This window comes from Scleropages formosus, chromosome 17 (genome assembly GCF_900964775.1).
Source record: "Scleropages formosus chromosome 17, fSclFor1.1, whole genome shotgun sequence".
Lineage (NCBI taxonomy): Eukaryota > Metazoa > Chordata > Actinopteri > Osteoglossiformes > Osteoglossidae > Scleropages > Scleropages formosus.
Window position 1 is genome coordinate 17282701 of NC_041822.1, and position 15230 is coordinate 17297930.

At 46.1% G+C, this 15230-nt stretch overlaps 1 protein-coding gene across 3 annotated transcripts; it reads right to left on the bottom strand.

Annotated features, from left to right (window-relative positions):
• Positions 1-562: 562 nt before the first annotated feature.
• On the bottom strand, positions 563-13672 carry prr16 (proline rich 16). 3 transcript variants are annotated; one of them, XM_018758325.2, is made up of 5 exons: positions 13317-13672; positions 8509-9434; positions 8130-8268; positions 7955-8052; positions 563-2150 (listed from the first exon to the last, which is right to left on the bottom strand). In XM_018758325.2, exons 1-2 carry the CDS (start codon positions 13449-13451, stop codon positions 8661-8663), a joined length of 909 nt encoding a protein of 302 aa, XP_018613841.1. In that variant the 5' UTR covers positions 13452-13672; the 3' UTR covers positions 563-2150; positions 7955-8052; positions 8130-8268; positions 8509-8660. The 3 variants fall into 3 exon arrangements, with proteins under 3 accessions (XP_018613841.1, XP_018613839.1, XP_018613840.1); XM_018758323.2 differs by lacking the exon at positions 7955-8052; XM_018758324.2 differs by having other exon boundaries at positions 7955-8268.
• Positions 13673-15230: the final 1558 nt, after the last annotated feature.

The following is a 15230-nucleotide window of genomic DNA, read 5'->3' on the forward strand; positions in this document are numbered from 1 at the left end:
CGTTTGGTCGTTTCCTTCTTGAAATGACTTTTGAGGTCAGCGTCCCTAGGCGTGACAGCCAGCGAGCGCCTTGCATTGTGGGATCCGCGCGTGTCTTTGGGGCCGGGGGTCCATTTGCGGCCCCACTGCAGCAACGGGCACGTTCACACGCATTACGCATTGAGAACAGCTGATCCAGCGTCATGCAACTATGCCCTTAAATAACTACCCTGCCACCTTCTCTACTAGCTGAAAGCCAAGCACACAGGTGAAACTGTGCAGAAAGAACATTGCAGAGTAAGACGTTCATAACGTAACCTGAAAAACCAGCAGTTTCACTTTCCAGCTCTGTGGATAATTTTTATCTATGTCTGTTCTTACCTTTTTTTTGTATTAGGTTTGAATCCCAACATTCAATTTCACTGCCTGCTGAAGTACCCTGAAGCAAGGTACCTACCCTTAATTGTTATAGCAAGTTGCCAACTGTATAAATGTATAAATAATAGCAAGCAGCACACAGATTGTACAAATATAATATAATATAATACAATATAATATAATATAATATAATATAATAGCTGTGTAGGCCTAATCTGCAGAGCTCCTCATCCACCTCCACAATGTATCTATAAAAGGAATCTCACTCTCTCACTCTCTCACTTTCATTAACAGGTTGTCCTTGTCGGGGTTTCGATGGTCTGGAGCCCATCCCGGAATCACTGGGTGCCAGGCTAGGAGAGGGATACCCTGGACGGGGTGCCAGTCCAATGCAGGGTATAAAACGAATCTATTTTGCTTATTACTGTTATGTTTCACTTGTTTTAACTGCACTAGACCGTAAACCTAAACCAAACTCACCCTATGTTCCCTATCTGCTGTCTCTCAAATCTAGGGCCATCTGGCATGCGGAAACTTATAACTCTGACGATGAACCCTGAATATCCACGGGCTCATCTCCACCTAGCCAGTCAGCCAACCTGCAGCTTCCACGAATGGAGACGAAACACCACCAAGCACTGAAGAACACCAGGAGTGGAGAAAGCAGACAGGCAGGACAATCTGGAGATGTCCATGAACCCATCAGGAGTCCCTGAGGACCACAGTGTTCCCTGAGAGGCCATTCTTTCCCTGCTGGGTCTCATGACTAGAAGCAGCGGACTGTAGAGGACCCACATCCACAGGTGATACAGATATACCGCATCAGTCACCTCCATTACGTCAGAACAAACTGACTCCTCAGGGATCAGTGATGGTACTGCGGACATTGCTGGACTGGTAAAGTTGGAGCTCAACACCTGGTTACACCTGGGCAGGTTCATATGGCAACAGAGAAATGGGTTCTGGGATGCAGACAGTAACATCTAGTAATATCCAGAGAGTAATTGTTAAGACACCCTTCAATATTATGGGAACCAAAGTACTGTATAGTATGGTGACCTGGGTTAGTTGTCATGCCCCCTTTGGTAGATTGTGGTACAACGATGGCTGACATTTAACAATGAACCAACAGAGGCAACGTCTATTCAGGCTCAGATAAGAGTGGCGGACATGTTTTTCAAAATCAACACAAGACTCCTCTCCCCTTCCCTGTCACGGACAGATACATGGACACACTCACCATACAGCAAATTATAATGGATCGTCATGATTCGGTTGCACCTGCATATGGATTTTTCCCACGATGGAGCAACGAAGGAACATTTTTTTAGAACAACAAGTTAAAAAAAATCACTGCATATTACAATTGAGACCAAGATGAAGTTTCCATGTTGCATTTCGTGGTAATTTCGTTTTCCCTACGTATTTTTGACGGCTACTTTCACAAATGCCCCGGGAGGCGTGTTGCCTTCCCCCGGTGGGCTCAGTGAGGGAGCATCCTTAATCACCATTAAACAAGGAGCTGTGACTTTAATTGCAGATGAGTTTGTCCCACTTTTTTAATCCAGGGGTTTAATCTTATTTTCCTCCTTTTCAGAACTCTGTCATGAATGAGACCGTGCCCCCGGGGGTCCCAGGACGCTTTGTCTCTGTTTGTGAATTATTCGGTGGTGTTGGAACCCCCCCTCCCCCCCCCCGGGGCTCTGCATTGAGTGAAAGGGGGGCCTCGGGGTCACGCAGCTGATCGGTGCTCACTGGCTGTGAACGCCACTTTCGCTGCCATCCAGAAAGACCTGCAGGGGCAACAGGGAAAACACATTAATGCGAGCACTCTGACAGGGTGGGGGGGAGGAGGATGGGGGGGGGGGGTGGCAGGGCTGCGCTACACAGCTGCAGCAGCCGTGGGAGCGCATTAGATGCATCGGAGAGAGAGTGATTTAATCAAGATGCATCCTGGGGGTTGGAGACAGTTTCCCCAGATAAAAATACCTTCAATAAGATATACTTAGTTCATCCTTGAACTCTGAAAGACCTGGAGACTTCCTCAAAATTAATTAACCTGCACATTCGGAGTTGACATTTAACGACACGCCAATCCATAACTGCTACGTGACGTTAAGTTTATTTAGGCAAATTCTTAGTATTTGCACATGTACTATATGTGCATGTACTGTATATGCATATGTATAAAATACGCACAGACCCACACACACACGTTTATTCTGCCTAACAGCTGATTTGCGACATCTGTGCTGCAATCACACGCTTTCCCAAATAGCAATGAACAATTCTAATGAACTTGATGTTCTTTTTCCTCTCGGCACATCCAGAAGGATTTCTGCACCACATCATCTGTCGGTTTCAAACGGAACACTTTGCACAGGCTATTGTAGGTTTCTCTTAAAAACTTGTGAATACCGGACAAGGGTTCTCCTTGAAAATGTGAAAAGGCAATCACATGATTCTGAAAGTTTCATTTTTTAGTACAGTATTAGAAACTTTTCATAAGTGGGTGGTGGCATAGCAGGTAGCTCTGGTGCCTCAAAGTGTTTGAGCTGTGGGATCAAATGTGGCTTCAATCCTGGCTCAGTCTGTGTGCAGTCTGCGTGTTCTCAACATGTTTCCATGGGTTTCCTGTAGGTGCTCTGGTTTCCTCCCACAGTTCAAACACATTAACTAATTCCAGGTGAATCAGTGACTCCACATTGGCTGTAGTGTGTGAGTAGTTGCCCTGTAATGGAATGGAGCCCTGTCTAGGGTGTACCCTATCTCACCCCCTATGCATCAGCAATAGGCTCCAGACCACTGCAATCCTGCACTGAACAACCAGTAACTAATAATGGATGGATAAAAAAAAAGAAAAAAATTCAGCATACCCTCCGCAGACCATAACATTTAATCAAACTTTAGAAGCAACTGTAAACAAAACAAATTGACTATAATCATTATACCAGCAGGGTACAGAAGCTATGTATTTATAATATGTACTGTCAGAGCCAGAAAGGTTACAGTCAATAATAGTACTAATCCTGCAGTTCTTATTAACTTACATTCAATATTTCCATTTTGTCTCGTTATCTAACTTGCGACCAACAACGTCTTAATTAAAATCATACTCGCACAAGAATCAAGAAAAGAAAGTACATTTAAAACTCAAAGGGTGATATGCCTTCATAGATTAATAATGTGGCGACCTAAATAATTTATAATGTAATAAATGAATAATAATGCATCTATATAAAGTGAGTAAGACTCGGGAGAGTGGATATGTACTTAATGAAAACACCCACACGTTTCATGATGGATATAGTTGTTCAGGCTAAAAAATGGCGCTGCATGGTGATAAATTTGTATCGAGCAACTCCGCCTCTGAGTCGTGACTGAACTCTGTTTTATCCCACTCTCACTTGGTCTACTTGTGTAAATTTGGAAATGTGCCTGATTAAACCGACCACTATTCCCAGGTATCCTCAGCCCAAAGGACAGTGTGCGCTTGGTGGGATGCAAGGTGAGCGAGCACAAAACACTCATCTTTTCATCATTGATGTATGGATGAGTGACCCATTGTAAGTAGTGTATCTAGCAGTGTAAGTCACCACGGTGAATAAGGTGTGTGGGCTGATTACACTACACAGAGTTCACGGGGGAGTCTCTTCGGAGAAAAGCGTCTGCTAAAAAAAATCAATGTACATGTAAATCTTAGCATCAGCAGAAATACATGGAGCCAAGATGGTCACCAAGCCACTTGTCTCGATCTGTCACCATGCTGCCGGTCCGCAACCTGCTGGTCACCTCACCACTTATCGCTACCAAGCCATTGACCATCAGGCTTTTCCTTGCCAGGTAGTCAGTGATCATTGCACTTCTGGCTACCAAGCAGCTGCTCAGAAAGTCCCTGACTGCTAAGCAAGTGGTCGCAAGACTGCCGGCCGTCAAGCTTGCGATCAACAGGCTGCTGGTCACCAAGCTGTGAGTCAACGGGCTCCTCTCCAGGCCTCACAATCACGAAAACAAAATACGAACTCCTTGAAAAGGAAATACATAGAGCAGATACTACAACAACGTCCGCCGATCGCCACTCACGCCGACGGGCGGTGACGGACGGAAACGTGGGTATCGTATCGGTCTTTGAGAACAGGATGGCAAGACCACCATCAAAGCGGAAATCCAAAAGGCGTTAAAACCTCATCTAACATTGGGGGGTTCCTGAAGTGAGGGAGGAAAAGCGCTCTCTTCGTCTGAATCCAATTTAAATCCTTTTATAGTGGTCATGGCCTGCTACTTAAGGGCAAAATGTGTTACCAGGAGACATGTTTTCCATTGAAAATGCAGCCAAAGAGACGTGTAGAACAGGGTCGTTATTAATCATTCCTTTGGTTTTGCTGAGGACGGTCACTGCAGCTCTTTGGGGACCCCACCATATAATGTGCGCGAGAGGAAAATTCTGGAAAAAAGCAGTGCACGGACAAGACCCGGTTCAATCCACCACTAAGTGTTCTGCCATCCTAGGCAGCAGGATCTGCGTTCAGCAGACAGGTTCATCCGTCTTTATTTACTGGCATGATTCATTGCTGAATTCACAGTCCTCACACTTTCCCGTATATTGAGCGTACAGGTACACCGTATAATAATTTTATGCAAAATAATGCAACAGTTGCCTACTGGAGTTTACCCAACAGACCAACGTCAGCAGCTTACTTTGGCTTTAGGGTTTTCTTAATAAGAATTAGAATTTAAGCGCAGCTGTATAAAATGCATAAATAATTGTAAGTAGCTTAGTTTTCAAACCTTACACTTTAAGATGCCTCGGAGAAAGTTGTCAGCTGAATGAATAAAGAAACGGCCTCTTTGTAAACAGACCCAAAAAGACAACTGTCTGGGTGAATAGCCTTTCGCTGAGATCATTATTATTTAAACTCGCAGGTTTGTATACTAAGCTACTTACAATTCTTTACGCATTTATGTACTTCGGAAATTTTTACTCACGTAATTTAAGTGCAAGTTCCTTGGTCAAAGGTGCTACAGAGAAGGTGGGAAAGGAATCCCGGCAATTCCAGCGCAAGGCGTTGCCTCCGTGCTACCTGCTGCCCCGCGTAACACGTAACTGCGAAACACAGTACTTCTTTAACGAAGTGCTTTTAAATTCAATCGATCAGTTAATAAGACTTACAGAACTGGGCTATAGAACAGAAGTTTGTGCTGATGCAGTTCGACATGCAGAAATGCAACCATTTCCATTCTTTCGGACGCCTCAACGCAACCATCTCCGTCTTTCCAAGGCCTCAATGTAACCTTTTCTATTCTTTTCGATGCCGCAAAACTGTGCAAACTGTTCTGACAGTGGGCTAATCTGCAAAATGTGATTCACCTCTCTTTAAGGACACGATGGCCTGACCTTTTAAGATTCCCCTGCATGGTGCATTCAAGGCGAAGGGAAAGAGAGGATGACCGTAGCTCACAGACGCTCACCCCTGTCTGAGGCCTGTTCATCAATACAGAATTTAAGATGCTGGGGAAAAAAAAACCTCAGACATCTGGCACATCAGAGGTGAGATGTGCAGCGGATACCCAGGGCTGTCGTCCAACGCAACGGGAAGCCTGCATCGCACTGGCTGTGTTCTTCAGGTAAACAAATGTCTCTGAAGGGAGCATTTTGTGGCCCCTCTGTAGGACTTTCGTAACCTTTCGCTGCACTAACAGAGCTCCGCAGAACACACTGCTGCATATTATTATCAACATCATTTAACACATTCCTTTCGCGTCACGTCCACCGTGCTCTCATACACAGATGGTTCCGTTCTTGCCAATCAAGCTCTCGTTAAAGTCAACTGCTCAGAGGAAAGAGACGGCAGCGGCTTGTGCTTCGTTGTTGCCATAGAGAGCGTTGCAAGGGTGCACCATGGTGTCCTGCAAATCCAGTCCTTTCTATACCTCCGTTTTCAGACTGCAGAAATAAATGCAGGTCCCATGATCTCCCGAAGAGATCCCCCCCCCCCCCTTCTCGGTTAATGACATGTAAGCTGGCCATATAACCTGCTATTGCATGAGATGAATAACAGCACAGTAATCCATAATGGATTCTGCAGAATGAAAAACCCTGAGATTAAGAGGAAAAGAGTAAAACAAAAGTAAACTAGGCACGACTGCAACATTTTTATATGAAATACGACTTTCTGGACAATAAAATGATGCACAGCGACTAAAAGTTAACTGGCATAGTCTCTGAGTAAAACCCTTTTTATAGAGCAAATGTGTACTCTTCAACGTAGAGCTGAAACAATGAGAGCGCCTCTACTTCTCTGAGATCCGGTGAATTCGACAGTCCACATCCCCTTCCGCACTCCTAAAAACGGCAACGGCTCCATTCGGAACGATGTTTGGAAACACGAGACGTCTGGTAGAAAAGCTTATAATAACGATAAACACGGGGTTTAAACTGAGTTTCTAAAATAGAGATTACTGTGGAGTCTCTTTCCTTTGCATCATGAGAACATACTTGGAAAGCACTTCTAAAAATATATTTTATGTACTTAACCAGTTTTTCAAGGCGTTGCTCGGAAAACCCAACGCACGGGCTACTGCAGCTTATTTGTAGCCCGTATTTAAGACACTTTCTTGAACTCTGAATTTTTTTCTTTAGGTTTCATTATAAGTTGCATTAGTTGATTAGGTGCTGGAATGCGAAGCGCTAGACCTGCCTTCTGGATCCATCTCACGTGGAGATAAGGCGGCTTTATCATTTTTCAGAGAAGGGTTCTGCAGCGCCGAACAGTCTGAGATTATGTTTGACTCACAAAGGCACCTTCAGTACACACAGGCCAGAAGAAACACACACACTTTCACACAGACACATGTACGGCATAGAGGATTTGCGGAAGTGCTCCACCTGAATCATGTCCTCTTCGAATCGTGTTTCCTCAACACATGCACCAGGCTTTGCACGAAATTCAGATGATCCCAATCTAATAAAGATGAGGATGCGTCCGCCAGCGCTAAGAAGCAGACGTACTGCAGGTGGGTGTGAACGGAAAGGAGGTAGAAAAGCGGATGTCTACGCTTAGTATGCATGAGTCTTATTTTTAGCACTGTCCTGTTTGCTGTTATGTCATTAGATCACTGTTCCTTTAACCCATACTTATTATCATATGATTAGAAATTATCATAATTATCGCCTGTCTCTTACATTTATGATTTTAGAGGCAGAGCCTGGCGAACACTACATGGGCTTTATTCCGCCAGCCTGTCCTGCTTTGTTTAAGTGTGTCGGTGCAATGGGACCTATTTTCAGCATCAACCGTGCTGCTTTTGCCTTGTGAAGCAACAGACTCGGACGTCACAGCATTGCATAAAAAAATGACATTTCCAATTAGCGCGAACAAGCGCCGTTTTCGTTTCACTCTGACAATTTCAATTCTGCAAACAAAACCGGCTTAACGACGTGCCGAGCGGTTAAGTCCAAGCTGCGAACGCGGGCCGAAGCCGGCCTTGGGAAGCCTGGAGGGGAACCGGATTGGGTGTGAGCCGTGGCCCGAGATGAGGCAGGACGGTGGTAGAGAACGGCGACTCATCATGAAGTCAGGGCTCACGCTTTACTCACCGTGTGGGATGTGCTTTCTGCATCTCATCTATATCTTTTCCTGGTCCAGCAAACTCCCCCTCAGCTGCAGCAGCTCCGGTTACGTTCTTTGCAGCTCTCTTATGAAAGACACGTTTGGGGACTTTCTGTCATTGCTCAAATTTGCTCGGAAACCCTCGTTTTTCTTAAAACTAACCTTATCTTTCCTACGATTGGTCTCAGTTCTTCCTGCTATCAGTCTCGTCCAATGAAAGAGTCAAACAGGTGATGAGTACTGCTTCGCTGCCCTTGGTTTCCTCACTGCTTTATGTCAAGTTTACGATCCATCTCCGGTCCTGCAGTGAGGAACAAATCAGCACCCAAACTTGCTTCTCGTCTCCTGGAGAAACATCTTAAGACGTTTCCGCTTCTGCATTATCTTACACATAAGGCTACTGACAGTACGCCCAATAAACAGCGGCTGCTAACTTGATTAAATCACAGGCGATAACATCAGGTCATGCATTTTTCAAATTAGAGAATGATCTGCTTGTGTCTCTTTGCATAAATACTTTGGAAGTCAGGAAAGTACTTACCACTTTCAGTTTCTCCTTAGCTCTCGTATCGGTAATGAGTTTTCTTCCTAATCCATTTATTCTTTTTTCCTTTGTCATGGAGAAGAGAGTGCTCGTAGAAATGAAAAATGAACACTATGAATATAAAAATGTTTACGACTGGGGGACTGACGTTAAACCGTTGTGGTGGTGGACTTTCGGAGAATTGTCTTCTGCGGTTTGGGGCCGAGAGGATGAGGCACACATGGCGGGTTTGTAGGAGGGAAACTGTGGCTGACGCTGATGCCCCCGTTCTCGACCACCTTGCTTGAGCGGGGGGACGTGCAGCAGTGGGAAGGGCTCAGTTTCGTGTCTCCCGGTTCAGACTCTAAGCTTAGGTCCATGTTTTGAATGTCATACTGGAGGTCACAGTCTGGACAGTACCCGTGGTATTGGACCTTCTCGCTAAACCGGACCCGCTCGCGCGTCACCTGGGAGCACCGGGGGTTCTTCTCGTGCCGAAGCAGTGGCGCGAGGCCCGGAATCGACCCCGCCCCTGGCCCCGTATCCGGCCCTGGCCCCGGCCCTTTCTCTGGAATGTTTTTGGGAATGCGACACAGGTCCCTGTTGATCTGTTTCCCTGGGACGATTCCGTTGCGAAGAAGAGTCCCAACAGCCTTGCCTGGATTCCCCGACACCTGGCCGAGCTCTTCCCCTCGGAAGGGCGTCAGACGAGGAGGCGGCAGAGGAGGACGCGGCTTCTTGAGTACCGTCAGGACAGCCGGGAGCAACGACGGAGGCCTGAGGGAGGTGTCCTCATGCTGTAGTTTGATTTTATCTATGCTGGAAGCAGTTGTGGTGGTGGTGGTGCTACTGGAACTGCTGTTCAGTGTGTCTGTCTTGGAACTGTCTGTCGTCTCCTCCTCCAGCTGCAGGTCTGAGGTTAGTGAGTCGATTTCATGAACTACCTAGAGGCAGAAAGGAACAAGAGCATCACAAGGATGCCTGGCTGTGCTCCTCTGGGAGGATCACAACAGCAATACAAATTAGCAAAGCATATTTATGTAGAAAAGCGTATTTCCATATCTGTGTGAAAATTTTTACGCTGCATATTTTTCATTTGAATTTTTTTAATGTATGTGGACGCATCTGAAAATCCTTTGTGCCCCGTTTCTGCCTGCACGTTGCTGCGACCCAGTGCTATTCTAAACTATTAATAATTCAATAAATACATACATCTATACTTGAATGAATGAATGAACGAACGAACGAATTTTGCTTTCCTAGAATTTGCTTCTTTGCTGGATTACTGTGTCAAGAAAATAAAACAACGTATGTTGGGCTTCCTTTATATTAACTTGAGGAAGATGTGACTGCTTTTTGAGATCAATTATTAAGAACGACACCTGTCTTATTCAAGGTGTACAGCGGCACAGCGGGTAGCACGGGTTCCCCAAACCTCAGAGGCTGTACGCTAAGACCTGGGTTTAAATCCAGCTCAGTCTATGTGGTGTTTACGTGTTGCCCTGGTGTTCACGTGGGGGTTCCTTAAGGTTCTCTGGTTTCCTCCCACAGTTCAGTACGTTTTTCAGGGGAATTGATGACTCTAATTTGCTTTTTGTGTGTGAGTGTATGTGATTGCTCTGTGATAAATGGGTGCTCTACACAGGGTGTACTCTGCCTCACACCCTCTGCTTCCAGGATAAAATCCAGACCCTCCGCTGGACAAGCGGTTCATGATAATGGTTAGATGGATGAATGTATTCCAGTAAATGGCCCAACAGGCAGTATTATTATTTAGTAAAATATTGAATGTTTCACTAAATAATTAATAAAGCCAGTCTGAAGAGCAGACTGTGCCATACAAGTAGCACAGCGGAATATTCTCCTCTTCCGCTTTGCATTATTATCACAGGGCGTTTGTGGCTCACAGCTCCTAGATTGCACTCTTGCTGGATTTGCTTCAAACAGCATGTTCCGTATTTTAGCAAGAAGCTGGATTGCAGCACATTCAAAGTCTTTTCAAAGAGCCCAACAGATACCGCACAAAGAAACCCTTGAAGACATTATTCAACAGGCACAACTGTATTTGAAGCACTGGCCTTAGCGTCAGCTCCTGGAATTCCGAGTTCATCTTTTGAACCGCCGACACTCCATAGAGGCTTAAGATGAATCCTTAGTTCGTTACAACCAAACACTAACGTCACGGAATGAAGGTGACGTGCATTGATAAGGTGTGCTCGATCAAACCGACGCTTGAGGGAATATAACTTATTTAGCCATCTTGACTTTACGTAGGAAAACCAAAAAAAAAAGAGACTATGATGTGTACATCAAAGTGACAACATCCTACAGACATGAAACAACTTGGACTGAAAGATTTCGGGAAAAACGGCCTTCTGAAACTGCGCTTCCAGCTCCACTCAGCTGCAGCCTGCCATGATTTATTGCACTGATACACGGAAACTTTCTTAGATACAATGAAGCTCAACCAGACGGTTACCTCTGTCAACCTGCTTCTCATCTTCAAAAGTGCTTTACAAAGGATGTCTCCGAATGAGTCATGCTGGTCCTCCTTTATGGTTATACCTGTTTACAACTACCGATCCAGCAGAGTGTACGCTGCTATTGGCCCCCGCTTAGTAGGCAAGAGCGTAGTAAGATCACAACGATTAATTGATATAGTGTGACCTCGGATGTGCGAGACATGCTCACATTTTGCACTTGGCAGGTGGGAGATAAAGAATTTCATTGGATATTCCTCTAACGGCATAATTTCCATCATGTGGGCGAACTGATAACCCCAGACAATTTACTCTATTTAAATAACCCATTTTGTTATGTTAGATTCATTTCCGACACTTGAAATTACCGTGGAACATATTTTATCCTGGTGACTAAGCACAAAAATGTAACGTGGTTGCAGGTAAAAGGGTTTACAAAGAAGAGCACCTTGCTCTCATCATGTTCATCATGTATATTGCTTCCAATGCACCAGTGAAAATCTATGAATTAAATTTAGCAAGTCTAACATGATCTCTTAAACTAACTCTTCTAATCCAGAGATTATGCGGGTTCAAACTTTGCATGGATAAATGACATTGGTTTATATAAAAAAGGGATTAAGCCGCTACGATTAAAATGTGCCACAGGACTTTCGTGGTTTCCAGCACAGTTGTACATAACAGCCACATACAGCTGGCAAAAAGTGGTTTGAAAATAATTTAGTGTTTAAGAAAATTAATCACGTGTGCAAGTCCCAGCCCCTCCTGTTTTGCCTTAAAGAGGGGCACTTCTACTTCAGCAAATACCCAGCTCCTGCTATAAGGAGGTTTACATTACAAGGTATGTTTAAAAAAATCATCCTGAAACATGTGTGGATTTTAACCAACTGCGAGTATGAATCAATACAGTGGTGCAGGTCTGCAATACAACTTGCCACCAAAATACCCCAATCTGCCTGTCTGAGTAAGGAAAAGTGTGACTTGGTGGTTTTAGGGTCTGGTGACTGTTCATTATGATGAGCCCTTCAAGAACATCAGAATTTGCCTGTCTTCTTAAATAAGCCACTGGATGTCTGGATTGAGGTGTAAACGGTTCTGAACGCCGCTCTGATGCTCAGTTCCATGGAGCTGCACATGGTACTGCTCTGCACTTCACTGCCTTACACTGTACCACTTTCCAGCAAGTAAGAGGAAACGCTGTAGAGAGGAAACAGGGGGAAACAAAATAAACATTTTTTGGGTAAAAGGAAACATTTTTTTTTTTTAAAAGTAAGCTTTCTGAAGTTTTTAGGATACAGGACACCTTGGGGTAAAGGAACACATTAAGAGGAAAGAAGAAATATGTTTAGGAAAAGAAAATATGCTGGAGTTACAAAGTAAAAACGGCCTAAGGCGCCTTTTTACAACATGGATGGTAACCAAAAAAAAAAAACTTTGCATCTGGTGGACTATTGGGGTCCGGACCAGTGCGAGTGCGAACGGTTCTGGGGCCCTCGGCTCGCGCCCATCATGCCCTATGACTGTGCCCCATATGCTCTCGCGCGGTGGAACGTTCACGGCGAGCGCGTGAACTGCGCACCGTAACTAAAACAAAAACAATCAATGAGTGACAGCGCGGCTCCTTCAGCACCGCCGGGCACCGCCGCCCTCCGTGGGGGCTCCGTGGGTGACAAGTGACCATTTAGCGTCACACACAGTGAGCGCAATGTGACATGTGTGCACACAACGAATCACCGGACGTCATAATTCAGATACTCTATTAAACATATCTGTCACGCGCGTGTATATGGACAAAATAATCGGGGACAGGGCAGTGCACGTTGTCTGTGTGTGTGTTGCATACTACAGTATACATTTTGCGTACATATACATACATACATATTATTGTGTACTCTTGTACAAACACACACACACACCTCACAAATTTACCCTCTCCTGCTCCTTAAATTTGCGCTGCAATATTATATGTCCAAAGATATACAGGTATAGAGATATATGAAGGCAAAAGAGCCAGGTCACGACTGGGACCGCACGGTGTCACACACACAACCGTGTCTCCGAGAAACACACACACAAGCGCGCGCGCGCGCGCGCACATAAATCCGTTTTGATGACATACACAGGCCCCGTTTAACTGCTTACTGTGTGAGTTCTTTAAAGAAGATGATCTTTACAGATCAGATGTGTAAATCCCACAGATGGAAGCGGGGAGGGGGCTCGTCTCCTAAGCCGCCCCCCCAACCCCCTACCCCCGGGGTCCTTCGAACCCCGAACCCCGGTCACTTCCAATTACTCTGGAAGCAAAACAAACAGGCTGTCCGCGCGCGGACACGACGCGGCACCGACCTCCTTAAGTTCCTTGGCCACATCCTTCAAGTCGCCCAGGATGTTCTCCAGGTCCTCCACGATGATCTTGATCTGACGTTTCACTTTAACTTTGGAGACGACCCCCTCGGGCTCCTTGCTCGCTTTGCCGGACATTCTTCGCGCGTTCAGGGACGGGAGACGCTCGCTCCCGCTGCCATGATGATGCTGATGATCGCGAGGACGGTGACGGCGGCGGCGGCGGCGGCGGCGGTGGTGGTCGCGTGCCCGAGCGCTCCGCGCGCTGCTGCGTTTCCCTCCGTCTCCTGCGCGCGCTGCTGCAGCAGAAGGACGTGGCGGCGCGCGGCGGCGGGCTGCCCGCCCGCGCGACGCTCCATCTCACAGGCACCGAGGTAATTCAAGGGAAAAAAAAAAAAAAAAAAAAAACAACACAAAAATACAAAGAAACAGTCAAAAACCGAACGTCGGTGAAGTGGAGTCAGTCAAGGTGCGACGGCAGGCTGTTTGCTCTGCGAACAAGGGCTCCGGTGTGCGTTTGCCGAGGCGAACAGCCGCATTTCTCTCCATTGACGAAGCGTGTTCCTTCACATCGCCGCTCTCACAAAGCCTCAAGAGTTACAAAACAAACAAACAGAAAAACACCGAGAAACAGGAGGTAAACGAGAGCAATTTCATCTCTCCAGCTCCTTCAAGTCCACTCAGCAAAATACAAACGCATCCCAGGCTTACACTGCCTCCACTTGGAGTTGCACACTTCTTGTCTCTTATATTATAATAACATAATAATAATTCTAATTATTATACTAGATCATGATATTCCTCAGGCAGTTGCGCGCACATTCAGCGCTGAAGCGCATCCTCCTCGCGTCCAGACGAGCAGGCTCGGTGAGAGAGAGAGAGAGAGAGAGAGAGAGAGAGAGAGAGCGGACCCCCACGACCACCAGGACCACCACGACTGCGGTAATAATAGCACATCCGTCATCGGATGGCGTCCGTGGCGACTGCAGGGCATCCGTCTGATGCAAATCCTGCACGGCTCCGCTCCTTCCTCTCTCTGTCATTCCAGACGGAATTCGTCGGGGCACGCGGCCGTACGCGCGCGCACAAACAACACATCATCGATCGTTCATATTACGCACGGCTCGCAAAATCGGGGCCGTGAAGCACAAACAAAGCGGCTGTTGGCTTGTGCTCATGTTCAGAACAGGGCTGTTGAAGGGACACTGAGTGTGTGTGTTCGCAAGAAGCTTTGATAAATGTACGGTAGGTGCAGTATACACTGTGTATTGATGTGACTTTGTCACATCAATACACAGTGTATACTGCACCCACCGTAAACAGTGCACAGATTGGGCTGAATCACATGATAGCTCGGAGTTGGACATACCTGAACACACATTGCACCTTAAGAAAATATTTTTTCTTCCCCCAGTTTACGCATCAACATTCAGTATGTCACTTACTCTTCTTTTTCACACGTGGCCCGCGAACAGGTTCATAAGGATGACCGAGCTTTGGCAGAAAAAGTGTGGCTGCTCCTGGTTCGCTGCGTGCAGGGTGGAATACACTGGATTAAATAAATTCATTCGGTCTAACCTTCTCCTCTTGCCCTGTCTAAGTATCTGGCAAGTGTCCCACGATGAAATTTGATTTTATCAACTGTGTCTCTTCGATCTTGTATTATAGGGGGTGTGGTGGCGCAACGGGTTTGGCCGGGTCCTGCTCTCTGGTGGGTTTGGGGTTCGAGTCCCGCTTGGGGTACCTTGTGATGGACTGGCGTCCCGTTCTGGGTGTGTCCCCTCCCCCTCTGGTCCTGTGCCCTACATTGCCGGGTTACGCTCTGGTTCACCGCAACCCCGCTTGGGACAAGCAGTTTCAGCTAGCATGTGTGATCTTACATTTATTTATTTATATATAAATATATCCATTTATCTA